Here is a 19,225-nt window from a genome sequence, read left to right on the forward strand (position 1 = left end):
TCATTTAGGTGGGGATAGTCCTTGGAAAGCCATGTGGTCCAACCCCTGCTCTGAGCAGGGTGAACATAAATCAGGTTGCTCATGGCGGCATCTGCTAAGGTTTGGAGTATTTTTAAGGATGGAAATTCTTGATTCAGTGGGAAAGCTCAGTAAAGTGCCACAGGACTCAGCAGATCTGGGCCACTCTGTGCTTTTAGCATTTACTCTGAGATGCTGAGAAATTTAGGAAGGTACATAAAGCTGCTTTACAGCAAAAGGTATAGATGTGATTGTGTGTCTCTGGAAAATGACCAGTAGAAGCTATTCCTATTCACATTTTAGAGCCTTAGCTACTATGTCTTCATACATTGGCTATATTCAGACTTAGACAACCACAGTTTTAAGCTTACCATTATTTCAGGTGCAGTTTGTCATTCTTTTTAACTCCCAGTGCAGGCATGGAAGCACTACTCCAATTCTGTGTGGAAATGATCAGCAAATAATAATCAGGTTTAGCAGGTACCAGTGTTACCCACTTAAGAAGAAAAATAGGCAAAGTCTTCTAAAAAATAACTGTTGGCTGATGACGTTGCTTCAAGTTGTATCTTTTCTGCTAGAAACCTGGGTCCTTATATTGTGTTAAACATATGCTATCCATTGCAATCAATCCTTCATCAAGCATTTTCTTGCAAGGAAGTCTGTGTGTTCTTTGAAGGAGAGAAAAGGTGAGGTGAGTGATTAGAAACTCTTCTTCACATCTCAGCTCAGCTGTAACTGGTGATCAGCTGTCTCTCCTACTCTCAGCTGCTTTCTACCCACTCTGTCTGGTGTCTAATTTATTTGAGACCCATGCTTTGTGTTTGATTCAGCCTGGGTTATGCCAGTGTTGGCCGGTGCATGGCAGTGCTGCTGACAGATTTTCTGCCTGAAGCCTTGCTCACAGCAGTGCCAGAGACTTCCTCCCGTGGGAGCCTGCAGATGGGCAGCGCTTTCTTCGGGAGAGGGCTGTAATTTCCTCGAGGGGTCACAGGCAGGGCAGAGCGGGGATGTGCAGAATTAGCACACCCCCAGGCAGGCTGTGTCTGTGCCAGGACCCTGGGGAGAACAGCCACAAGGCTGTGGCTGATGCCCCCGCCGCTCCTGGGCTGGGTGGTGTTCCTCCATCAGCTTCACATGGAACTTTTGAACACCTCCCTCTCTTGTCTGGTGGTCACGTACCCTTGCTGCCTGTTACATCTGATAAGAAGGCACTGCCAAGTTTATCATGGTTTGCTTCCCATCCATCTACATACGTGTGCCTGCTCCACAAATTCGTCCCCGGTCTCACGGGGTAATTGCGTGCAATTCGGGAGAGCCGGGCAGCCATTTATCCATGCTGAAATGGGGCATCGGGAGCAGGAGTAGCAAAGGAGGGATGGACCCAGTTGGTCCTCCCCATGAAATAATGTCAGTGTTTCGCTGCGGAGAAAGGAGACCATTTATCTGAGACTGTGTGGCAGGCAAAGGCTGTGCTGCAGCCACAGCCTGGGTGTAGCATAGCGCTGCCCTGGAGCAGCGTCATGGTGTCCACCTGAAGGGACTGATGCTGGTGGGCTCCATCCCCATGCAGGTGGAAAGGACAGGCAAAGCTTTACTTTGTAATGGGGGGTGGGGGATTCCCTGCTATAGTCCCTGAAGAAGAATATCTTCTAGTTTGATGCATGCCGATGCTGTCAGCCAGACCTGTCACTCCCAAGTGTTAGTTATCAGAATTTCCAGATGGAAGTTTATTACTGTCTCTCAGCACTATACCCTTACCAAAATCCTTTCATACTTTACAAGTTTGTAAGTGACTCTAAAGTGAGACACCTGTCTATTTTAAATTGCAGTGGGAATAGCTTTGTTCCTGAGATACTCTCTCCCTCTTGTGAGCTTTGGAGTGAAAGTAGGGTTCTGTGGTCACCACAGTTGGCTTGGGCTACATAGATGCGTTTTTGCTTATTTTACCGTTACAAATCAGGTTTTATAACTGAACTCTGTTTGTAGTGCTGTTCAGGAAAACAGTTTTATAAGAATATAAAATGCTTCTTTAGTATTCATAGCCTATAATATCAGCCGGAAGATATGCTCTATTAAACACAACAGTGGCTAACTGTTTAAAGTATCGTGATAAAGCCTTTACAATTTAATTGATGCTTTCAATGACTTTACATGAGCTAAATTGTTATGCCCTTTAATTTATTTATTTATAGGTATTTATTGCCATAATGTCTGATTATCTCATAAATATCACCGAATTTCACCTTCAAAATTAATTCTTTTTAAAGACATTTTACAAATAGGCGCAAGTAACGAACACTCACTCCCTCTCAAAGAAGTAGTGTTCAGACTTCAATATAAGTTTCTTTTATAGGCTAGACATGAGCTTTCTGCTGAAAAAGTGTTCCACTGGAAAATGCACTTGTCAGGCTCAAACTGTTCCATGGAAGTATAGTTTGATGACTTTTTTTTTTTTTCTATGTTAAAGCTGAGCATGCTGCATCCGAGTTGGGTGTACAGCTTAGCCTACCTTGTGAACAGCTTCAAGGCTTCCAGGGTCTCTGACTTCGTGATTACTGGCACATCTGTGTTTTCCAGAGCCCTATTTTGGAAACAGATTGTAAAATTTGGGTTTCCCCATGGCACAGAAATCTGCTCCTGACTCTTAACTTGGACCAGATGGTCCCCAAAGCCATGTACTTGCCGAGACTGAAAATGGACAGAGTACCTAAACATCACTTTATGGTTAGCCATTTATAGATTCTTACCAACCCAGACTGGAAATGGGTGGTTTATGCCTGTAGGTTGTAACAGGTAGCAAAAAACCCAGTCTGTCTGTCTTAATAAGTTCCATTATTTCTATTCCATTATTTCTTCTGCCTGGAGAAGGTGAAAAGCAATCTCACTTGTCTGCCTGCCAGTCTTACTTGGCAGATGATCGTGGAGCAACATTTGGCATTGATGAACAGGGAACTCTAGGAAAGTTACATGGTTATAGCCCTGCAGGGAAGTAGCTGACATTACTAAAACTGAATACATTGGAATTATATGAATAAGACTTTGAGTCTGTAACAGAAAAGGGCCCTGCAACAAGTCCAGTTGTGTTGCTCTCATTCAGTTTGGTTACCACTTTGTAATTGCCCAGAACCAGTGGAAGATAATGATAGTGTTTGCTTTGACTTAAGTAGTTTCTGGCCGAGCAGTTAATGAAAAGACAAGGTGTCATCAAAGGTATAATCAGAATACTTGAAACTGCATTCATAATGCAGATCCGTGAATAAATACAAGAGTGTAAAAGTCTGATAGTTAGAAAATGTGCATGAATAAATGTTTGTATATATCAAGATTGTTTGTCTTAAGTTGCCTTACTATATGAGGTAACTATTGTTTACTTAGACATTGCAATACTAGGGATGAAGAACTTTCTGAAAGACCAAGGACAACAATAATAGAAACCCCTTCCTAAAACAATAAACACTGTAAATCTGTCTCAAATCCGCCTATGATATTTTAATAAAGCAGTTTCTAAGAAGTTTTTAGTTAGCTTTCGATGCATTAATCTATGGAGTAATTGCTCACAATATTAATAGAGGTTGTAAAATTTTCCTCTGACATTAAACATACAACAAAAGGAGGCACATTTTCCCATTTTTGGTGCTATTTTTACTAGCTTTACTTGCATGGATAGATGCATTAAATAGGACATGATAAAAAAATTATAATCTGTGAGAGGCATAAAATGGTTTCAACTTTTCTATTTTTACCAATAAAATCATGATAGGAATAGTGTCACATCCTGTCGACTTTCATTGTAAACTCTAGTGATACAGACATTTGAAAGGGTAAATTTGGATGAGGGGAATGGGTTGGAAAGAAAAATCCCTATGGATCCATCATTTAAGAAGGGCAGTGGGCCCCTCATTCATTTCACAGGGCCCTATCTCTCTACGTACACCAACATCCTTGACTTCTTTTTTTTTATAGTAAGTACTTTTTACTAATGAAGCGTTTACATATTTTGGCTAATTCATTTATTTGGCTAATCTCATGGTTGGCATGTTTCTTTTGTTATATGAACATAGTTTTGCTCATGGGCAAAACGAAAGTAATAGTACTTTAGAGTAAAGAAGAGAAAGCGACATGAAGCCTGAAAGTTATCATTGAGAGAGGAATAGATTTCCTCTGTGTTCACCAATGATGATGGGTGTGATCCCTCATTTTGTCCTGAAATGGGAGTTTTGCTCAGCCCCCCTGTATGCTACTTTTCCAGATATGGAGTGATATGAGACGAGGTTTGCCCATGCTGTTCCTGTTGTTCAGATGTTACTGATTTGATTTCATGTGTATAATGTAATCTCAAATTTGTGAAAGTGTATGTTACCTAAAAAACCCAGCAACCAAAGGCATACAGTTCTGCTAAAAACATACAACACTTCTAGATTTAATTATTGAAATGTATATTGCAGTGATTTACTTTTTCCGTTTTTATGCCTCTACTTTTAAAACATATTGCTGAGTAAAAATAAGAATTCATCTTTTTTTTTTTTCCAGACCAAATGTGTGTGGATCACGTTACAATGCTTACTGTTGCCCTGGATGGAAAACTTTACCTGGTGGAAACCAATGCATAGTCCGTAAGTTAATCCAGTTGTGTGTTATGAGTGAGGTTTATCTCTGTTCCTCTATGTCAGGGTATTTTTAATTGTATACCAAAACTGAAATGTGTTTCTGTATGGTTTCAATAGCAGCTGCGCATCATTTCTTTACCGTTTTAAATATATTAAGCTAATGTACAAAGTTCTGTGGGCTATAATACAGTGATGTGATACCAGTATTTAACAAAGGATTAATCTCATCCACATGTTCTGTTTAAGTCTGTGGTAAAGGGATCCAAGGGGTGTGTGGACTCTCGGGAACGAGTAGCTGTGGAATATGTTAATCTATTTAAGTAAAATAGAAGGAGGCAACAGCATCAGGCCAGCAAGTACATTTTCTGTGCTTGTTTGGACCATATCCTTGAAATATATATGTAGGGATATAAATATATATGTATATCAATAGTAGTGCTGTGTGCATATTCCCATGTAATAGTACAGGAGACCAGAAATAATTGTTAAAGGCACTTTGCCTAAGGCTGATAAGACCCTCTCCAGAAGTACTGAGGCAGCGTACTGTCAGATGGGAATTATTATGCTTATGTGTGTGTCTGGTGCAGAAATAAAGGGGACATTGTACTGCTGCCTCAGTGCTGTCCTTCCCCCAAGAGTAGGCTGGTAAAATGGACCAGCTTCACTTCTCCACGGAAATTTCCCTGTATCTAGAGTGGCCTGTGGCACATTCCCAGACCTTTTCATAACAGATGGTGAAGGTCTAGGTTTTATCTGTCCTCTGGAGAGATGAGGATGGAACAGGAGGAGATGTTTTGGAATCTGTTGTATGCAATTTGAAGAGTTTGTAGGTATTTATGGTACTGAATTTTCTATCTGTGTTTTTTTATGCGTTTGGGGTTTTGGAAACATATTTTAAAGGCATTTATATTTTCTTTATAGCAATCTGCAGACATTCCTGTGGGGATGGATTTTGCTCTAGACCAAACATGTGCACATGCCCAAATGGTCAGATAGCCCCCTCCTGTGGTTCAAAATCAAGTAAGTATTTCTTCTGTGTCTTTGATATTGTTCTTCTGAGTCTGTGAAGCTAATAAGGTATGTAAGGTCAGTGGTCAGTGTTTAAAACAAATAACCTCTGAGTCACCAGACATACTTTTACCACAGGAAAGAAAGTGTAGCCTCCTGTGATGAAACTGAAGAATGACTCAGAGGCTAGCTATTGGGGATGCTCTTTTTTGCCAGATCAAAACTGAATTAGTTTTATTGAAACCTATATTCATTTGCCAATTTGTAGCACTAATTCCAGTCTTCCTTGCTTTCTGTAAAATGCCTTATCTCTATTCAATGCTGGCATGCACACATATGCAGCACAAAAGTTGTAAAGATATAGAGAGATGACTGTTGACAGTTGGCTGAATTTGACCAGTTTTGTAATTCTGCTCCCATTTTGGGGGTTACTAAGGTAGACATGATGCTGTATTATGTATATATTGGCCTACAAGTATTATAGCATTTCCATGGCAGGCTCTCTGAATCTACTGACTGATCCTATTCAGATGATACTTCTGTAGTTGCTTTGATGTACAGAACTGGTCACAGTTTTAAAGTGGAACAGCTTTTCATCAGAAAAGAAAAGATGTTTTGGAAATGAAATTTTTCAGACAGATGACTTTTCCTAGCAATGTTTGGATTTTAGATTTTCAAGGAAGGTTCCCCAGATCCAGTAAAAAATAAATAAAATTAAATTAATTCAATGAAGCAGATAGCTCAATGACTAATTATGGGTCAAGTATCTAATATAAAGTAGGATGTTGCTTGGGATTGTATCTCAGTTCGTATCAGAGATGCCAGCTGTAAAGTCCAATGTATTCTTAATTGAGTTCGATGCTTGTCTCTTAGAATATAGATGATTCAGATTTTTGTATAAAATGTGAAGTTTCTGGGAAGAATTTTGGGGAAGCTGTTCCCACAGATGCCCATAACTGTCTAAACAACATATTAACTGAACGCAGTGGGGAATGCGCTCAGCTGAGGTCTGTAATATTATGCAATATGGTCATTCTTTTAATTCTGAATATCTATTCAGACTCACTGTGTGGTCTGCTTTGCCCCTGTATTTTTTTTACCTTGCTATTTTTTTGCTTTCCTAGTTGATAAGAATTTTCCCACATGACCGACCACTTCAGCTTGTGGCTTTAGCATCTTTTTCATGCAATAACAGTGGAAAACAATAACAACTGTGGAATGTAATGGAATGGCATGTACTAAAATGGTAAATATTGTTCTTTGTAGTTTGACCCCTTTCACAGGCTCCTGTGATGTCTGTTAGGGAGAGGCCAGCGTGAGGAGGGTATGGAGCTACGGAGCTCCCAGAGATTACTGGAAGGAGGAAGAGTGCAAAATGCTACACGAATCTGTGTGTTGTAGCATTTCTGCCATGGTTTGCAGCTACTGTTTTACCAGGTGCATATGCCTTAATCCTGTAAACCAGTAAAGGAAAGTATGACCTTCTCCCAAGTCCCCTTCAGGGTACAGAGGAGAGATGTATCCCTACATCTGTTACATGTTTTTGCACCTTTGTAAAAGGAGTGTGTGGGCCTTAGTATTACCTCATTTTCATCTTAGGCCACACTGAAATATTTTATGAGTCAAGACTTAAAAACAGAGTGTGAGTAAAGTTACAGTTCTTCTCATGGCTCTTTTCTGGAATATTCTACCAATGATCCCCATAGTTTTAGCCTTCATCAAAGTTGTGCAGATAAATGGGTGCAGGACTTTATTACGGTTTTTAGTAAAGCAGCTTCTAAAACCTGTATGACATAGCTGTATTGGTTGTTGACAATTACTTCTCCTAGGTATAAATCATAGAATCATAGAATAGTTAGGGTTGGAAAGGACCTTAAGATCATCTCGTTCCAACAATATTCTGCTAATCCTAAACTTAATCAATGCTGACATTATTGTCCTTACATTGCTACATAGGTTTGCTCACTTTTAAATGTTGCTTTTCTGTACAAGATAGAAATATTAACACTTTACAGTTGGACTTAGGAGTTGGCTTAAAAAAAATAGTTTCTATTGAGTTTCATCAGTGCAGTAATTTAGGATGTATTGTGTGTGTGGTTGCATCACCTTTAGGTATTAAACAAAATCTAAAAGCAAGTGTCTTGAGTTATTGTAGAGAGACTCCACCGCCTCTGTGCACTTTTGTATAATAATGTTTATGACCCAGAACCTCATTAGGACTTACAGAGCATATACTTGTTGTAAATAATTTGATCTTGGCACTGTAGACAAAATCCATGAATATGTATTTACACAGTAGACCACAATGACTTGGATCTGCTATTAGGAAACAAAGTAAACATAAACATTAATTAAAAGTACTGATTGACATCAAAGGGTTACGATCAACTCCCATTGATAGCAGTTAATATTCTGTTGGAATGCATTCATGCTTACTTTAATTATATGTTTTTTAAAACATGAAAACTCTTATTAAAATAGAAAATAATCAAAAGAGTGATATGTTTTCCACATTCAGAATGCAAATTAAAAATGAGTGACAATGCCATGATTTCGCAGGATTAAATGCATGACTTCTGATAGATGAGATACGTGTCTGAGTTGTCTTTCAGATATTTTAAGCTACGTGCTTTTTTAGTACTTAAGGAATCAGTAATGGACACAGGTTTTATAGTACGTACAACCATAGACAGAAACCAAATTCATGGTGGCTCTTATAGACCGGTTGTCTGTCAGAATCAATTAATGCAGATTGGAAGGCATAACAAAGCCTTCAAGTTCTTTTCTTATGCAGGTCAGTGTTGTGACTTTTCTGGTTACGAGTCAGCTTTGGGAATCTGATTCGTGGTTGGAAAGATCAACCGGTGGTTTTCTCAGCAGGGATTTTTCTGACATGAGTGAACTTGCTGGCTGACTAGTGGTTATTTCTGTGTAATTAGTGAGTTTTTGGGTATGCTTATGGTAGGCTTGGAGCTAAGGTTGCCATGTGTGGAGGCACCCCCCCCCGCTGGCCCTGATATGTGGCTGGCTCTGGCGTCGCAGGTGCATGTGTTGAGGAGATATCTTACACCCTGTGCTGTGCTGGCTCTGTGGTGGCTGCTCCGCTGCTGCCTGTCAAACCACCCGGGCCATGACTGCTTCTGTGGTGTCTGTTCGTGCTGTGGTTGTGCCCCTGTCTGTGCTGCACACACACCCTGCAACCCTGCCATGTTGCTGCTGGGAAAGAGGGTATGAGAACGAGGAGGAGGAGTGTGTCTCTTTCAACATCAGGCACCCCCAGCTGACGCTGCTATGGGCCAAGCCACTGCTTTTGCTTCCAACCTGCTTTAGGCACACTGGCTTGGGCTGGTCTAAACAGGAAGGTGTTTGCTGATGGGGCCATCTCTGAAGGAAGGGAGCCATGGCAGAGGCTCTCTAGAGAGCTGTGGAGGGTGCTGAGGCTGGTGGCTGGTGGGGACAAGTGTCTGCACCCCTGGCAGGTTGGTTACACCTCCTGAGTGCAAAATGGGGCTTGCTGTGATCCCCAGCTACAGCAGCTTCGGAGGGACTGCCCGAGGACCGAGGTTTTCCTCAGAGACCGTGTTGCTGCAGGGGGGAGGCCAGGGCCTGCACCCTCAGCTTCATGCCCCGGGATCCCACTCCTCAGAGTGGTGTTGTGACCCTTCAATGGTGGTAGAACCTGGAGCTCAGCCCCTTCCTTTACGGTCTGCTGCTGTCAGAGGTGGTAACAGGTCTTGAATTTTAAATGTTCCCAGAGATTTCAAGGCTGTTGTGGCTTTCCTCAGTATCCCACACGTGGCTGCAGCCCGCGTCCCATCCTGGCGCTGGTTGCCATCTCTCTCCTGAGTCAGTCACTCAAAGAGAAAACTTGCTGAGCATCTGGGATGCGATGAGACCGTCATTCCTTGTTTACAGCTCCTGGCAGGCAAAGCCCTGCGTCATGCATGGCTGGGGTTGGGAGCGTTTCCTTGGCCGTGGCACAGAGAGACGAGGCGGCCTTTCCTCACGGTACCTGCAGGGCGCCCTTGGCTTGGTTGTCCCTCCTGATGGTCGCAGACCCTCACACCTCACGATTTCTAGGTTGGAATCGCAGAATAGACAGCGTGTGGGTTACCCTTCATCTGCTTGGTGAGCATGTTTCGGGAGCGGTTGTGGTGTCGCAGCGCTCTTGGTGTGAAGCAGGCTTTACTCGGCTTTGCTGAGAATTTATTCCAAAAGTCAGGAACTGTTACGCTCAAGCGTGGAGCTGCTTGTTTCGCTTTGCTAAACAATGCAAACATTGCCCACACACAAAGCATGTGTGGATGTGTTTGGTCTCACTGGCTGTTTTGTGGGTTTATAAAGCTGTGTTCCTGCAGTCATTCCTGTTTTGACTTCAGAAGTTTCCAGTGCAGACTGTTTACAAATGGGATGTGAAAGAGAAAATCAGTTGATTAAAACCAATAATTTATTAATATTGTTAACATCTCCTGAGCATGCTGAGTTAAGGCAAAGATACGTGCATTGATTGACCAGCCTTATGGCAATTCCTGTGCTTTTCTCCTGAGTGTCTGTCAGTGTGATACCTTGGAACAGGTTATTTCACTTACTGGAATAACTCCACTGACATTAATGGAATTGTTGATTTAGCTGAGAAAAGAGACTCTGGACCTGCATTAATGTGCTACTTTTCAAAAATGCAGTCTTAAAATCATAATCTGAGCTCTAGACAGCCTTTGCATGTGTTTCTATAAACTTTTGGAAGGATAATATTTCAGAATAGTCTGTATGATTTTGGAAATACAATTTTCAACATTCCCTCAAAAAAAGGCAGAAAATTAGCAGTTTACTGACTGTATGTTACTGATTTTCTTGCCTGGGAGAAAGTTTACTGATTTGAATGGCTCATTTTAACAAAGATGACTGGGTGTCCCAGCAGTCTCCTGTAATGATTTTAGTTTAAGAAGGAGGAAGAAATATTTTACCTTGGAAAAGTTCCTTTAGGAAGCAGCAAGACAAATTATGGAAACTTTGTGTGTGTGTGTTATGTGTAAAACCACTCCTTATCCCAAAATGGGGAAATAGACTTTACTTTTACTTGAACAAATAATATGAAAATCATCATATAAGCTACTGTTAACCTTTTTATCTCGAATGTAGTTCAAACTATTTAAATGGCTTTGGTCTTCATGTGGGAATGGAAATTAGCTCTTGGCATAGTGTGCTCTAATTGAAATCAGTTTTGTGGTTTTTAAGTTCCTTCCCTGCTTGACAGATGATATCATTTCCTATGCTTCTTGTAATCCCCTCTGTTTTTCTAAGATTGTATAAAGCTAAGTTGAACTACACATTTTAAAGTAACTATACACCTTTTCTGACCTACTTAGGACATTGTCCAAAAATCTTCACCAGATATTCACTCTGTATTTGCAGACAATTTTACTTTTTGTTGAGGAATGTTAGTACATTTTTGTTGCCTGAAGTACTGAAGCACATCCAAAGTAGAACAAAGATGTATCATAACTATTAGACAGACATGAAATACAAGATACAGTTTTAACTTTTATAATTGAAGAATTAAGAGTACGAGTGTTTTAAATGTTAGATTGTTTTTAAATCCTTTCTCGCATTGCATGTTTAACTTCTGTTTTGTGGATTCATATTGCTATAGAAGGCAATACAGTTAAAATCATTACTTTTACCTGAAAGTAAAAATAAAATTCCATTCACATACTTCTGGACTGTAAAAAGCCAAATGATGTTTACGGGCTTTGTGCGATGGGAAGAATTCAGTGGTTGGCTTAACACTTGCTAGCAACAGGCTCTGGCGGGACATACGATTTCTGATTTTCAGTCCTGAGCTTTTCAGACAGCGTGGTGTAGGTATCCAGTGCTCCATCACAACCTACTGAAATGCTGATCTGACCATAATCCTATCTGGGGATGAGCCTTTCATGTGGTTCCCATTAAGAGGGAAACCATTTCCTGGCTGCTTACTGGAGTGCCCTGGTTCACAGCTGTATGAGACAGCAGGACCTGTAAGGAGGATTTCACTTGTTTGGGAGGTCTGCCTGCTTCTCTGTGCCCAATGAAGAGACTACTTAAACAATGTATTTGTCCTTATTTTATTAGACTTTTTATTTTTTATTTTTTAGACTTTTATGTTTTACTGGCATGGGACTTCAGGTGCATATTAGTGAGTATAAATGGTAGGGCTGCGGCTGAGGAGAGCAAGCTGCTGCTCTCTTGTTTCTTCTGCTTTCAAGGGAAGGTGTTGGCTCTGGGGAAATGCTGTCTGTGAACTCCACAGCCCCAAACACAAACCTGCTGCTGGCTGCTGTGGAAATGGGGTGCAAGAAAAGTCCCACCTGGACAGATCTGCTTCTGGTATTGCACATGTCTGTAGAAGCAGGCTGTCTTCAGGAGCTTCCTTATATGCTTCCCTTTAATACTTCCATCCTCCATTGCCCAGATGATAAGACTTCCTTTCTTCTTAGTTGTAACTACCAGAAGTTTAGTTCTTTTACTGATGGGCTTTTCTCAGCATGGCAAACTAGGAGAAAAGTTCTGTGGATTTATGCTCATATGAAATGATGTTGACTTCAGTGAATAAGGGTGGTATCAAATTCTTGCACCTATTTTCCTGTCCTATATTCCTTATAAACTGTAAATCAATATTGTTTTCTTATTACCACTTAAGTATCGGATCTAAAATACACATCCTTGGTTTCTAATACTGGTTTCTAGTTCATAGAATCAATTCCTAAAAATAAAAAAGATATCTTAGCAGGTAGTTAAATGTTTCTGACTGGTTTGATTTAACTGAGGAGAATCTTTTTTCTTTCCAGTACAACACTGTAACATCCGGTGCATGAATGGAGGTAGCTGCAGTGATGACCATTGCCTCTGTCAGAAGGGATATACAGGAACACACTGTGGACAGCGTAAGTACGCTATTATTAAAGTAGATACTGGGTACACTTAAGTAATTCTTGGGTGTGTGGATCGGGCAACCTTTAGCACTGAATTTCAACTTGTGTTGAGCTTGGTTTTGATCAGGTACAGTGGAATTTTACAGGAAAACACATGACTTTGTAATGAATGCTGAGTGAATTCTTTCTGATCAGGACTACTAAAATAAACATCATGTGAATTCATAATAATTGGATACAACTTGATCCTGTAGTTCTCACACTACCATAATTCCCATTGACCTTGGGGCTTTCCACTCACTAGAGCAGTAGGCATATATTTAGAATTTACATGGGATTCAGTTTCCATCTTACCGACAGTATTAAGCTTTTTAATACAAAGCCTTGTTTAATTTCAGGGGTTTGCTTCAGACTTAGCATACTGTATAGGAATTTTGCTCATTTTGATGTTGTCTCATTAGAGTTGATTGACATACTTTTGATTTCCTCAATCAATCCTGAGCCAACAGCATTCCTGGATCTGCTGCTTGAAATCTCTCCCAAACTGAGTCTGGTGGTCTCTTGCTCTGCTTGGCTGGAATGCTGGGAAGTAACTCAAATAAGGATGTAGACACTGCTTTTAACCAGGGCTGTCATGTTGCTATCTAGTGAACTATTGGTCTGACAAAGAAAATGTGTTTAGCTCATTTAATGAAAACCTTTTGTGCTCTGTCAAAACCAATGGCACACTTTACATGAACTTCAGTGGGACGAGGAATTTACCCTAATAATCTGGAAGAGGATCATGTGGTGAAAGGATTAAGAACTGTATTTCTGCCTTTTCTGTGAGATAATAAGTGGATAAAGGAGGATAAATGGAAACCTTTCTACTGAAGTGAATGTAAAATGGAACAAAGAATAATATTACTCAATGAGCATAAAAATGTATTTAAAACCCCTCTTTCTCATGTAAATGTTATATTTTATGATTATTTTTGAGCAACTTCTTTTGGAGTTCCTTATGAGGAAAACTGGCTTCTGACTCTGTTGGCAGCATCATACAGGGAAAGTGTATCTTGGAATAATGTAGTCAAAATAGATATTGATGACATTTTGCTGTTCTAGTTAATATCGTGAATTATTTAACATCAGCAAACAGCCCTTTAGTACTGCATTGTTCCTCTTTTGTGGTAGAAGAACAAATAAATTTTTAAATTTGCTTCAGAGTAGGGAAAGAATTGAGGATTCGGAGATGATTTTTTTTCCTGTACCTTCTGTCTGCAGTCTCTACCATATCAGTGTTGCTTTGTTGAAAGTTTGAAAGAGATGTTATTTTGGAGTTATGGAATTGTCTAGGCATCCCAAAGAGAAAGGCTTTGAGAGGTCAGAGAAGCTGTGACTGTTACTGTGTTTATATTTTACTCCCTTGAAAAGATGAGCTCATAATACTAATCAGGCCAGGAAATGGGAAAAGATCATAAGTAGATTCTGGAAAACAAAGTATCCAGTTCTGTTCTGTTTACCATTTTAACCATTTTACTAAGTTTACCTGAGCTTTTTAAGTACAAACCTTCATATCTTCCTGGAAATAGCTCAATAAACATTGCTTTTACCTTCCCTCTGATACAGCTGTCTGTGAAAATGGATGTCTAAACGGAGGGAGATGTGTGGCTCCAAACCGATGTGCTTGCACATATGGCTTTACTGGACCCCAGTGTGAAAGAGGTATGTGCCCTAAAATAGTGGGGAAAAAATTGGATGTTCCAATTTGTTAATAGTAACTAAAAAATATTTAAATAGTAATATAAAATATTTAAATAGTAACATTTTATTGCTGTCTCTAAATAAGGTAAAATAGAATTCATGTTCTTGTAGATAAAGAAGCTTTACTGAAAGGAAAACTCCAGTCTGAGACAATTGCGGAGATATTAGTTATGGAATAACACAGATTAAAATTGTAACGACATTCCTTAACATTTCCTAAACAGCTCATTTTCTTTAATGAGGAAAAAACCCCTTTAGAATAGCATTAAAAAACATTCAGTGATTTTTATATATATCACAAGTGTTGATTGGAATGATTTTAATGGTTAGTTCTTCAGTTCACAGTACGTTTACCAAATGTAGTTTTCTTTTTCAGAGAAAAAAATCCTCATTTATTTACTGTTTATTTAACAGTAGGGTTGTTGAGCCCTTACCTTTTCTAATCTATAGTTGAACTGACTGGATTTGGTTTTGTTAGTCTCAAGACTGAAAATGAATTTTAAGTAGCATTTTTAGCAATATGTGAGCTTCATGAGGATAGAGGCCAGAATGAAACACACATGAAATTGATTTAGGTCTTTCTTTTGTTTGCTTTTTTGCTATGAAAATATTCCAGTGGAAGAGGTGGCAAATAAAAAAATATTGATAAGTGTTTTTGCTTAAACTTCAGTTTCTGGGTCATCAGAAAAGCTCTTTGTATATCTGGTACATTTGCTTACCAGTGATAAGCAGCATCTTGCCTTTGTCATTGGCATGTTTGGTTTTGGCACAATTTATTAAATTCTTTTTCCCATTTTGTACAGATATATTGTTATCAATTTTAGATTTTATTCATATATCCATAGTGCTAATCACAGCTGTTTCTAGATGAAAACACAGCTATACCACTCTCTGATCTGGTGTATGGATTTTTTCCGGGTTATTATACCAATTTAACAATCATGTGAAATTTAACCAATTTAACAATCATGAAGACATATAGTGAATAATGTTTAGGTATAATCCTTCTGTTGAATTTTGTAGTATTAAAAATAAAACATTTTCATTTGCTAGAGCTATATATTTATCTGTTTAGTTGGAGATTCATGCGTACTTCTCATGCAATAGGTTGTGTTACATATATATGAACATGGACAGGATGGACATTAATATCCTGATTTGAGGCTTGCATGTTGGGGATGTGCTTAGCACATGAATTTTGGTCAGTGAGTGTGTTGGATAATCACTGCTGTTGGTGCTGCACCTGGAGTAATGGTTGAGTTTTTCATATGGGCAGCATAGGTTGATGAGGGCAGAACAACAGATCTTAGGGACCAAAGCTTTTAGTTCAGTGCTAGAGCAAATGGTAAGATGATCCTGTATTTTCTGTACTCCCTAGAGCAGATAAAATTGGCACTGTGTGAAGTTCTTCTAGTTGTCCACTCAGATGTTGTAAAAGTAGTTCCAACTGATGGTGAAGTTTTACTTCAGAGTAGTTCTGTTCTGAATCTTGGGATCTCACTTCTGGAGAGGAGTGAGGGGAATGGAAAATTAAGTTAAAAGTCTTAAGTTTGAAGAGAAGGCTTTATAGGTAAAGAATGTACTGAGTATTACTGCAGAAACTTTGAATTTCAAGCAGTGACTGTTCTCCATTGGTGAAGGGTTTGAGCCTTTAGTCCAATGAGGAGACGTAAAGTGTAAGTTCAGAAGATTGTTCAGTGCTGCTTTTATGTTGCCTGATCTGGGACCAGTTTGACTCCACCTTGTTGGGGCAACTTTCGGGCTGAAGCCTGATTAACAGCTTCAGCCCTGTCCCTCAGGTCTCCTGTCTTGTGTCGGGTGGAGTGGGAAACTGGTGACACAGAGCCATTTGAAGCAAATCATGCTGTTATGAAATCCCATGCATGTTACTGAGCAGAACTGAGGTGGCAATTTGTAACTTATATGCCTCGTCCATAAGCAGTTTTTACTTAGAACATGTGTTTGATTCTGTAGTTATCAATAAAAGAGAAAACAGACGTTAATGGACTGTAGTATTTCTGACTAATGCTCAGTGCAGTACTGAGCCAAATGATAGTCGTATCTTCCTAGAAAACCTCTGAAATTTGGCTTCTTTCACAAAGATTTCCTGCAGCCTCTCTACCTAGCTGAGCTAATATATTCCCCTCCTCTAACAAGGGTGTGGTGGGTTTTGGTCCCAGAATCACATTATGCCATCAGAAAAACTTTTTCTGAAGATAACTTTTCAAGTGTAAGCTAATGTTGGTCTTAGTCAGAATAACTTGCATTGTTCAGCACATGCACCTGTGTAGTCATTAGGGAGTTGTCTGGCTGCAGATAATTTTACGCATCTGTCAGCTAAGTAAGAGGTCCATATTTTGAATCTAGCTTTGGAAAGCTATGTGGATTTGTGACACTCCCTAGTGGGCTTCTGATGTATATGTGGATGTTATCCAGTAAATTGACAATATTCATGCCTTGTAGAGTAAAACTGTCTTTATTAGAAAGGAAAAAAAAAGCGGAGGGGAGAGAGAAACCAAAACAAACCCAAAGCTTCTCTATGGATGGAGGGGATGGGGGTGAAAATTACTCAAGAGAAATAGTCTCTTAAACTATCCCATTTCTGGGGAACCAGGAGGGGCAGATTATTTGGAAAACACCACTTCTGGATATAAATGTAATGGGAAGTGGTACAGTTTTGTGGCATGCATGTTCTCCATCTGTTTGGCTGTGGTTTGACTTCTAGGTTATGCCATGCCACAAGCTAGCAGTAATGTAAGTAATTTACTGCTGTGTATCGCACAGTGCTTTTCTCTACAAGCATCGACTAATAGTAACAGTCACAGAGTGTTTGTGGCACGTATGTCACAGACCAAAGACGATTCCAGCCTTTGCTGCATATGTCATAGCTTAGAACTGTCTTGAATAAAACAATGTTGAGGCAACCAAATTCATGGGGGTTACTCCAATAATCTGATATGAAAAACAATTAAAATGTTGCAGGTGGTTGTAGCTAAGCTAGAGCCAGTTTCTTACATCCAGAGACAAATTGTGTGGCTTTGTCTACTGGTTTAAGTAGTTTTTCCATACTTTTGGACCATATTTATAGTACAGATTAGCCTGATTGATATTGCTTCAGTAAATACTGACCATATGATTGTTAATAACGATCTACAACACTTCTGTGTAGCTTCAAATAAATGCAGAATGAAAGGGCTTTATCTGGTGAAAAACCTGCTGCTTTCACAGTGTAGCAAACACCATCAGACTTGTGGCACAAGTATTTTCATGTATGTATTCAGTCATTCTTTGAGAGGCCAGCAGCTGGCCTTGGACAGTTTTGGGATACAAATTGCTTTTTGTGTGTCTTAGGAATTTTAATAATGATACAAAACACTATAAACATGGGCAAAAAGAATTTTTAGGTTTATTATTATCACTGGAGTTCTTCTTTATGTTCTGGGAGTGTGTACCATGTCACTATTTTATATAAGCTTCATCAGAGCTGGATTGGTCACTGTAGCATGGTCGGAAGTGGTACACGTTATTATTAGCTGCTAAACTGTTGTGCAGGGTGTTTGGCACTTTTCTGAGCACGGAAAGCCTCCTGGGCCTGCTGTCAAGTATATGCAGGTGTGTCATAAGTAGAACATACCTGGCTTTTCTTTGGGATCATGTATCATCAGAAAGGTGAACTTGACATGAGCTAAACCATAAAAGTGCAGTGGGGTTAGAAATGCCTCTTACAGCAATTTAAGACACATTTAAATTACATAGTCCAGAAAGGAAAATATTTCATGGATATTGGCTCAGTTAAAATTTCAACTTCAAGGATTCCTTCTGGAAGGTGCTGAGTTCTCTGGCTGTGATCCAGTGATGGGCTTTGACATGCATTTAAATTCAAACCTGAGATGTCAATATGCCTAAAATTACATGAGTGCTAAAGGCCTTGCTGGATTTTGGCCCAAGTTTTCAGAGTCAGTTAACATCTGAGAGGTGCACTCAGCTTTTAGCATATCATTTGGCCATATAGTTAAAGAAATCCCAGGTAACAGAAAATGCATGTGCAAGCAAAGCAAAATTTCTTCTATTGGTTAATAACTGGATGCCAACTTTGTGCCCTTTGACTAATGCTGAATGCCTTGAGTGAGATACAGATGCTGCAGTTCCTTTTAGAGTTGCTGAAGGGATTGAGATCACACACTTAGCTTATGGTCCCCTGAGGATGATTCAGAACATCGACAGCTCTATTTATTGTCTGTAAAATAGCCTAGGGGATTTAGCTGGCTGTATGAGATGCCCACGTTTGGGTCATGTGAAAACATCCCTATGTCATGGACTTAAGAAAGTCCAGAGGAAGAAGCGATGTTAGGAGCTCAGGGAGATCAGACATGCTTATCAGATTTGGTAGAACTGTGTCCTCCAAACTTGTGCATAAAACCTTTCTTGACTCTTTGAATCTGTTTCTCTTTGGACATCTGGATGATTGTACTTTAAGAGGGTGAATTCTATATAATATAAAATTGTACATTGTTGTTATCCATGTATTGCAAAAATGCAGTGAAATGTGCCTTTTTTTTTTCCTGTCTGGATCCATTTAGAGGAACACAGTGGAAGCTTAGAATGTGTTACAGCCCTGTTTGTTTATTTGAATGCTTGTGACAACATCAGGGGCTCAATCCTGCTGCATTTTGGAGTTTTGCCACATGCTTCACATAGGAGCAGAATTGGGCCTGATGTAGTTCACATATTAAAAATGTACCACGTGTGTTTTGTTTTTTTCTGAAGTCAGATTATGAGCAAATGATTACTTTTTCTTCAAACAAAGTTGTTTCTGTACTGCTCTCTTCATGGCAGGAATTTTTGCATAATTTTTAATTATATTTGGCCATTATTGAAAGTTCTCAGAATTAATGCCATATGTAAAAATATCTTTCCCAGATCCTTTCTATGAAAGTG

The 19,225-nt window shown here is 39.5% G+C and overlaps 1 protein-coding gene across 2 annotated transcripts in view; it reads left to right on the forward strand.

The window, feature by feature from the left end:
* FBN1 (fibrillin 1) overlaps positions 1-19,225 on the forward strand; it is a 152,253-nt gene that overhangs the window by 10,226 nt on the left and 122,802 nt on the right. For both annotated transcript variants that reach the window (XM_061446884.1, XM_061446885.1), the window contains exons 3-6: positions 4,549-4,631; positions 5,547-5,645; positions 12,461-12,556; positions 14,153-14,248. In XM_061446884.1, the coding sequence (XP_061302868.1) occupies positions 4,549-4,631; positions 5,547-5,645; positions 12,461-12,556; positions 14,153-14,248 (374 nt within the window). The remainder of the gene's footprint in view (positions 1-4,548; positions 4,632-5,546; positions 5,646-12,460; positions 12,557-14,152; positions 14,249-19,225) is intronic.

The sequence above is a fragment of the Pezoporus flaviventris genome, unplaced genomic scaffold (genome assembly GCF_033815535.1).
Source record: "Pezoporus flaviventris isolate CSIRO_AGI_PZ_B2104156 unplaced genomic scaffold, CSIRO_AGI_Pfla_v1 ptg000006l, whole genome shotgun sequence".
NCBI classification, from domain to species: Eukaryota; Metazoa; Chordata; class Aves; order Psittaciformes; family Psittacidae; genus Pezoporus; species Pezoporus flaviventris.